At 41.4% G+C, this 9210-nt stretch overlaps 1 protein-coding gene across 3 annotated transcripts in view; it reads right to left on the bottom strand.

Moving 5' to 3' along the window:
* Positions 1-9210, bottom strand: part of Tbc1d4 (TBC1 domain family member 4) — a 168954-nt gene that overhangs the window by 48782 nt on the left and 110962 nt on the right. For all 3 annotated transcript variants that reach the window (XM_026788366.1, XM_026788365.1, XM_026788367.1), the window contains exons 4-5: positions 7175-7279; positions 1852-1984 (exon numbers count right to left, since the gene is read on the bottom strand). In XM_026788366.1, the coding sequence (XP_026644167.1) occupies positions 1852-1984; positions 7175-7279 (238 nt within the window). The remainder of the gene's footprint in view (positions 1-1851; positions 1985-7174; positions 7280-9210) is intronic.

Genomic DNA, 9210 nt, shown 5'->3' on the forward strand with positions numbered 1-9210 from the left:
ACACACACACACATACTGGCACACATAGGCATACACAAACTACATACACACTCACAGGCATACACAAACTACACACACACACAGGCATGCACAGCACACACGGGCACACACACAGGAATACACAAACTATACACACACACACACACACATACTGGCACACATAGGCATACACAAACTACATACACACTCACAGGCATACACAAACTACATACACACACACAGGAATACACAAACTACACACACACACAGGCATGCACAGCACACACGGGCACACACACAGGAATACACAAACTATACACACACACACATACTGGCACACATCACAGGCATACACAAACTACATACACACTCACAGGCATACACAAACTACACACAGGCACACACATAGAAATACACAAATGTAGAAGGAGTTGCGGGCTGCGTTTCTGCCACCCGGCCGTCTGGCTAGCTTATGCCCCGAAATAATTACACAGAAACTGTATTCTTTTAAAAACTGCCTAGACCATTAGTTCTAGCCTCTTATTGGCTAATTCTCACATCTTGATTAACCCATTTCTAATAATCTGTGTAGTACCAGGAGGTGGTGGCTTACCAGGAAGGATCTTAACCTACGTCCATCTTGGAGAGGAGAGCTATAGAGCCTGCCTGAGGCGTCTGCCTCATTGCCTTCTTCCCAGCATTCTGTTCTGTCTACTCCACCCATCTAAATTCTGCCCTATCAGGCCAAGCAGTTTTCTTTATTAATTAAGCAATGAAAGCAACAGATAGATAGAAGACACTCCCACATCACACAAACTACCCACACACACACAAACACACTGGCACACACAAACTATACACATACACACACACAGGCACACATAGGCATACACAAACTACACACACACACACAGGCAAACACAAACTACACACACACAGGCACACACAAACTACACACATAGATACATACACACACACACACACACGTTCCATTTCGTAAATGTTCCGTACGTTTTAAAGTAACAACTATTCCATAAAATCACCCTTAAAACTTTAAAACTTGAGTATTATCTTAAAAATAGCTTTAGATAATTGTAGTTATGTGGATATTCAAAAAATCTACAGTTTGGCACGTGCTTATTTGGAGCCTATGGGATAGAAATCACGACTAGGGTCTACAGCTCGGCCTTACTGTGGAGTTTGCCCTGTTTCTCTCCGTTACAGCACCTATCATCCTGAGCTGCATTTCTCTGCTTACACTCCTGTCTCCTCCTCCAGAGGGAAAAGTCTCTGGGGGCACCGTATGTGGCAAGCATTTCTGTTTCCCCAGCACATGCTGCCTGGTCCACAGCAGACACTAACTCGACAAGTGTTATGACATTGCATCTCAGCACAGATTAAAAAGAAGAAGAAGAAAACTTGCTTCATGATACCACCTCCATTATCTCAGCTTTTCCAAGGACCCTGAAAAACCAAGCAAGTTTCACTACAGTGCTCAACTTTCAGAATACATCCCCAAGTGAGAGAGGAAAGAAAAGGAAGAATTGAACAGTCTGAGGTGTGTTTGCCTCTCTCATCATTCAGCAAATGTTTGCTCATTCCCACTGTGCACATACATAACTGGTCTTAAGAGCTGTGGGAAATGTAAGCCCTTCGTGTGAATTTGCCTTCAGAAGAAAAGGGAGCGAGACAGAGAGAAAGTCAAGCGTGCAGAAGCCGCTGATAGCTCAGTCGGGTTTGACCGGGCCAGAGAAATGCCTTTGCGGTTCTTGCTCACAGTGAAACAAAGAACCATTCAATGACGGTGGGGACTTCAACATGTCAACATGCCAAAGCAAACTCTCCTCACGCCAAGGCCACACTCCATGGTACCTTCAATCCTCTCACAGAGCTTATGCAAAGAGTGCATAGGGCAGGCCTCGCACAGCTTGATCTGGGTCTTGGCGCTCTGCAGTGCAGCGGCCGTGCTGAAAGCTTGCTTCAAAGTTAGCATGACCTCATCCACCTACAAGAAGAAACAAAACTCGGGTCTATAAAAGTTGGCTTTCATGGAGACATAAAAAAAATATCAGCAATGTGAGCCTTTTATCGATGGCTGACTAAATAATAAATAATAGAATTCTGATGACTAGCAGAGTTGGCAGAGAGCAAACAGCCGTCTTGAAGTCAGATCTTTCAGCCATATAATTAAAAGCTGGACGCAAAGATGATTGCAGTCTGTGGCGTATAATACGGATCTGTTACTCGGATGCTATTTTCAAGTCCCACGGGCAGCTGCGCTATCACAGACAGTTTAATTAGTAAATCAAATCTTTGCTTAATTGAATGAGTTATCAGATAAGCATGTCTTTGGAAGTTTCCTTGGATACATTTTGGGAGCAACAAAGTCGAGTCAGCGTTCGGTTGTCTTAATAGGGATCCTTTTCTTCTAGGCAGCTGTTAGTGTAAAAGCAAACAACGTCGTGTCTGGGTCAGTTCTGAAGGGAAGTGATCTCAAGTAAAATACCAGTGGGGAAATCTATGCCTACTGTTAGCCGTGTTTCTACACTGTCTGACTAATTGCCATTCTACTTATGATTTGTGATTCTAAGTTGTGACGTCTAAATAAATGTTCAAGAGCTGGCTGTCACCCAGGATGTCCAGCCTGCTTCCTCCTTGCTCTTGCTTTGGCCTAGCATTTGCATCAACTATCTAGAATCCCCGAGGTTCCTCTGAAACCAAGTAGCTCCTCATCGTCTTCAGGCCACAGTGTCTTTTCTGAGACAAGTCTACTCGTGGAAGGGGAGCCGTTCCCACACTCTGTAGGACTCTGGCAACATTCGAAAACCCTCATGGCAGAGATATTGGATCCTAACAGCCTCGCCTCAGTCAGGTCTGGTGAGCAGAGTCACCTGTGATGCTTAGAGCAGCCTGCTTCCACTTCTTGGTCCTTCTTCTCCTCCAGCCTGGCTTTAAAAGAAGTTGTTTTGAAAGAATAGTGATCCACTTCTGCATTTGAAGCCTCATGAAACTGAAAGGAGACCTCAAAACCCTAAGCAAGCAGCCGACATTGCTACATTACGTTGTATGACCAGCCTTAGAAAAGTACAGAAATAATTTCAAAGCACTCCACAAATAAAAATCAATTTTTCATAAAATGCTACTTTATACTACCATGAAAAGAAAGAGTTTTCATTTTTAGAACTAGAAGTATTTATTATCTTTACATTTTACTTACTTACTTTAGCATTTAAAGAAAATGTAAGTATTTATGTATAATACTCCTCTATTCTATTTCTTATTTCTCATTTATGTCAGACATTGACGGGGCTAACAATAAATTTGGTAGTATAATATGTAGTATGTGTGCTTGTGTATGTGTGAATATATATACATATATATAATTTGTACATTAAATATATAACTTATATAAATACCTTACATAGTATGCATATGCATGCTTTTTGCCTTTGGAAATTAATAAAAATTAGCCCTTTGGAAATATTGGATGTTTGTGTTTTCAGTTGTGTGTTCAGATGGTTGTAGTTGACAGTTGCAAGGCTGGGGCAGACTGAGGGGACATTGGCAGTGGCACCGGTATTTATCTCTACTGCATGTACTGGCTTTTTGGGATCCTATTCTCTTTGGATGTATACCTTGCTCAGCCTAGATGTGGTAGGGAGGGCCTTGAACCTTCTACAAAGCAAAGTGCCTTACCCTCTCTGAGGATTAGAGGGGGTGAGGTGGGAGGGTGTGTGGAGGCAATGGGAGGAGGGGAGGGAGTGGGAATGTGGATTGGGATTTAAAAAAAAAACTAACAAGTTTTTTAAAAGGAAATTAATAAAAATTAGCCCTTTGTAAATATTAGATGTTTGTGTTTTCTGCTCTTTTTCTAGATGAAACAAGGGGCCATTGCAAGGGTGTCTGAAATGTGACCTTTCCTTACCACAAATACTATGAAAATTCCATCTGTCCTACAAAATATTGTATTTTTTCTAAAACCCACCACTTTTTCAGATGACGTAAATTCTGCCACAAGGTTAGTGTACTTTAGAAGTTCAAACTGGAGCATGAAGAATACAAGAAAAAGCATCACGGGTCATGTCAAAAGGGCAAAAGCAGAGGAACAGAAAGAAGTGTCAAGCACACAAATGAAATGCAAGTATTCTTGGCTGTCACCCCAGCACAGTTCCTGTCTCATAAAACAGCATGAGATCAGACAAAGAAAGTTGATTCACATTAATAGGATAAGAGATATGAATATAGCTATCATATATCAAGCTTAAGGATTATATTAACTTTTAGATTAAAAAATAACTGAAGAACCATCTACTCTTCCTTTGCTAGAAAACACCTTCAGTTTTTCAAGATATCCAGTGAACACTGGCATCTTAACAACTGCTGATAAAAGGAAATGCTCAGCTTAAGAGCCTAACCAGCCCCATAGTGGAGATCCCCAAATGAGTTAGGTGGAAGCCTATGAATCATGCTTATCCTATGTCTGAATGCTCACACCACTGTTTATATGCCCAGTCCTGTTCCATCCCTCCTGAGACCAAATGAAAGCAACACTTGTATTTTTTTCAAATAAAAAACTTTTATAAATTATTTCCATTTATTGAAAATACGTCTCCCTTCCTTACCTTTTGCAGTGCAACCCTCAGACTGGAATCTGTCCCTTTGCCCATTCTCCACACATTGCTTGTTTCTTACATATCAAGAATCTATTTTTACAAGTACTGTTCACATCAGATATGAGAGAAAGATAACCTCTAGAATATGAACCTTATTCTCCTGTCAATATGCCAATATTTCATTAACAATATTACTCTTATTATCTCACTAACTCTTAAGTTCATATAAACTCTAGATCAGGAACAGCATAGTTGTTTGTTTGTTTTTTTACTTTTAATTATATTGTCATCGACTACTTTCAATGTGTGTGTGGAGTTTAGGATGGTTGCTTAGACACTGTAGCTTTTTTTTTTTTTTTACATTCTGGAAATCAATTGGCAAGCATTTGTGAAACAGTATTAGCTGCTTCTCTAGGGGCAAAGAAGGGAGAATGTGGAGGGCAGTAGGTAAATGTGTGTGTAGCCCAGTAGGAAGAACACATCTTAGAACTGCACAGTTCTCCACTTCACTACAGTTGGTACAAAGAAGCAGAAGAACGTGGAAACTGTGTAGCCGGTGCTCAGAGGAGACAAGTCAGCAAGTGCGGTCTTGGAACATTCTGTCTTCTACAGCTGCCAAGCCACAGCCCTCGTCAAGCTGCCAGGACAGGTATTACTGACTCGGCTACTTCCTTCTCTTCTGTTTGTCAGGGCTTGAGCTGAGCTACCCTCTACGACACAGGAAGTGCACATTATATTTCTCTCTTAACTTTCAGTTCTGGTGCCACATAATGCAATTAAGAAGCTGATTGATAAACTCTGAACAGAGGCAGCTTTGAAAGATATCATCGTAGATATTAACTAGTCTTTAAAATAACGAGGGCCAAGCTCAGCCAGTTAGTGCCTCGTGGAACCGGAGGGCACACAGCCAGTGTGGTCTCCAGCACTGGCCAGGAAATGGAAGTGGAAAGGCCCGGCATCCCACATCTTTTATCATCATTAACAGTTTCTAAAGCAAACAAAAACCAAGTAAACCCTAAAATGAAATAAAAACCTGTAAACAAGACCCCAAATAAGTGGGTTTTATTGAGTTCTTCCTCCTGGACAAGAGATATTAATGAGCACATCTGATTGTCCCTGGACCGTAATAGATAGCCTCTGCCCTTATGAGCAAGGTGACAATCCTGTCATCTAAACGTGAAGGACAGCAAGAAAAAGAGTTGGCCTAACTGTGAACATCTATGAGCATGTTGTGTGAGGGCAGAGACCAGCTACCCACCATGATCATCTAAGGACAACACCCTCAAAGTTCAGCCCTGGTTCCTAAACGGAACCTAGTCAGCTAAGAAGAAACACCTGGAGAGGTACATGTAGATAGTTATTAAACAACATGAATGATCTAAAAGGAAAATGAAGCTCAAATGGAAGTTTCTAGAATAAGAACTCACTAACCACAGGCATTTCATATGCCCTAGAGGGGGAAAAAACTGGAAACCCAGAGGAGCGGGATCAGAAAGTGTCATTGTGCCAGTTCACGCCCAGGCCTTTGGGAGTTCAGTGTCCCCATCAGGCATGTGGAGGGCAGAGTTAAACGTAACAAGCCCCAGGAAGCATGCACAGAGTGGCCTGGGATAATGCTATATGGAGAAATGCTGACAGCAGGCTTATGAGTTCAAAAACCAATGGTGCTGGGCTGGGAACGGGTTCATTTGATAAAGTGCTTATCTCGCAGAACCCATGTTAAAATGGTGGCTGTGGTAGCATGTGTTTACAATCCCCATGCTGGGGACAATGACAGGAAGGTCCCTGGGGCTCCCTGGCCAGCGAATCTAGCATAGATGGTGAGCACTAAGTAGACAGACATCGTTCCTGGAGATGACACCCAAGACTGTCAGCTGCCCTCCGTTCACATAGGCACACACGTACACGGGCACACATATAGATAAATGCAGCCACCTTGCACACACAAACATGCACACATGTAATAAAATTATAAAAATCAGTATTTTCCGCAAATGCATCTCTAATAATGGTGATGCACACATCTGAACGTTCGTGTGACGATGGATGAGAAGCCTGCGTGTGTGGAAGGACAGGAAAAAAATCTTTGGAGAGAAAAAAATGTCAACATATTTCTTGGCAAACAGTAACTTGCAAATTCCAAAGAAACAAAATAAATGATGTGCTTTGAAAAAATAAGACAGGGTAATTAAAAAAAAATGGGGGAGGACAGTTCTTCTCCTGATGGAAGTATTATCTAATTTTTGACACCATAACAATGAACAAGAGGTCAGTGGTCTTTGTCACCATCTATAAGCAACAGGAAATATAACGGTTTGTCTCTGTCGTTATTCTTCCAATTTAAAAAAAAATAATAACCATGGTAATATAGTAAAGCCTGTTAAAGTCAAGGGCATATACTCTTAAAAGTGATGATCTGTCTGTGGCTCTCAACTTCTGCTCATCCTTCAAGGGTGTAAACATCTCTAAATGCCATCTTCTTTCCACACAGAGAACTGAGTTCCCAGCAGATGAGACCGCAAAGACAGTCTCGTCCACTTCTTCCACTCGCAGAAGCAGCGGGCAGCAACAGCCCCACTTACCAGAGATTCGTTGGCACACTGGAACACATAACAGATGTATTGGCTCAGCCCCGGCTCTGGAGACTCCCGACAGATGAAGCCAAAGTGATCAACGTGCTTTATTCCCTAGATGAAGGGGAAAACACAATACAAGCAGTGCTTCTGGGGTGTTCCCTGATAGAGACTGACATAATTTCTACACTTGCCTAACTTCCCAGACTTCTCCTTCATGGCAATGTGACCAAAGACATAATGTCATTTTACATAAGACATAATGCTGACGGATGCCCTGTTGATGCAAGAGATAAAGAGAGACCTCCACGCAGACCCGTTGATTTTTATTAAAAACAAAAACCAAAGCAAAAGAAAAAACATTGCTACTAAGGTCCATTATTTCTTAAAATGAAGACATGATGTTTGCCTGTAATGAATTTTCAATTTATTGTCTTAGCATGGTAGCCAGTGATTCAACATAAAACCTTTCCTAGTCTATATGAAGATAAGAATCTCAGAAGAAAATACAAGAGACAACCCTCAAATTAAATACTGTATGGTTCTATAAAGTTTGTATGGAAATTGCTTGAATATGTCAATTTATAGATATTCAAAGAACCACAAAAAGAAAGATTGATATTCTTCTTCACGTGCTTGCTGCAAGTGCCAATTATCCACAGTCACAAACCTTTGTACTTTCTGTACCCAAGTTAAATGATTTCAGCTGTATTTATTCTAATTAAAAATTCAGGCTAGCAGTTGTGTGGCTTGATCTTCTGTGGGACTCCTAACAGTGGGAGCAGGGGCTGAATCTAACTCTTTTGCTGGTTTTTGAGACTCTATTCCTCATACTGGGTTGCCTTGCTCAGCCTTAACACAAGATGAGGAGCTTAGTTTTTCTGCAACTTGATAAGGTCATGTTTTGTGATATCCATTGAAGGCATGTGTTTTTCTGAATAGAAATGGAAGAGGGGGTGAATGGGAGGGTAGGGGAGGGACAGGAGAGGGGAAACCATGGTCTGAATGCAAAATAAATAAATTTAAAATAAAAAAATAAGTGAAATAAAATTTATATTTAAAATAATTCAGTCTGGGGGTGATGAGATGGCTCAGCAGTAAATGCACTTGATGCTTGAGCCTGGAAAGTTGATGCAGAGTTCAATCCCCGGAGCCTGCACAAAGGTGGAAGGAGAGAAGCAACTCCACAGTTAGCCTCTGATCTCTACACAAGTACTATAGCATGCACACATACACACACTAATAATAAATAAATACGCTTTCAGCCGGGCGGTGGTGGTGCATGCCTTTGATCCCAGCACTTGGGAGGCAGAGACAGATGGATCTCAGGGAGTCTGAGGCCAGCCTGCTCTTCAAAATGAGTTCCAAGAGAACCAGAAAACCGTGTCTCGAAAAAAACAAAACAAGATAGATGATAGATAGATAGATAGATAGATAGATAGATAGATAGATAGATAGATAGATAATAAATACATTTTCAAAATAATTTTTAAATGTAAAAGCTGAGTCTGAATGCACACACACCAGTAAGTAATCTGTATTGTGTTTCAGTAGCAACACAGCAATTTGAAAACTAGGTTGACGGAAAATATGAAGTGTGCCCGTCATCTCCTAAATGCAAATGAGAAAAGTCTTTGGGGTCAGATCTGCACTTCTGCGCTGCCTCAGCTACTGACTGAGGTATGAGATACTGTACTGAGCAGCCAATTGCTGTCTCTGGCTTTATTTCTTTTATTCAGTACCAAAGAGCATAAAGACAGCTACTCTGGGGAAGGTGTGGGAGCTAGAACTGAGAAACAGCTATGATGTCTTCAAGAGTGTTTCATCGGTAGTGAACCCCGTTCTTCCTTGCTATAAAATATTCAATCTATCCAAAGGACATGGGAAAAATAAATGAACTCTGCTGGTTTTTACGTAAGGGTGGGGGAAGCAAAGAGGAGTGAGGCTGTCAAGTCTGGTAAAATTAGCTCCATGCGCACAACTCTGGTGAAAGAGCTTTTATACTTGTACTTATGCCTTAGTACTAAGTCGGGGACCTCACAGGG

This window comes from Microtus ochrogaster, unplaced genomic scaffold (genome assembly GCF_000317375.1).
Source record: "Microtus ochrogaster isolate Prairie Vole_2 unplaced genomic scaffold, MicOch1.0 UNK2, whole genome shotgun sequence".
Lineage (NCBI taxonomy): Eukaryota > Metazoa > Chordata > Mammalia > Rodentia > Cricetidae > Microtus > Microtus ochrogaster.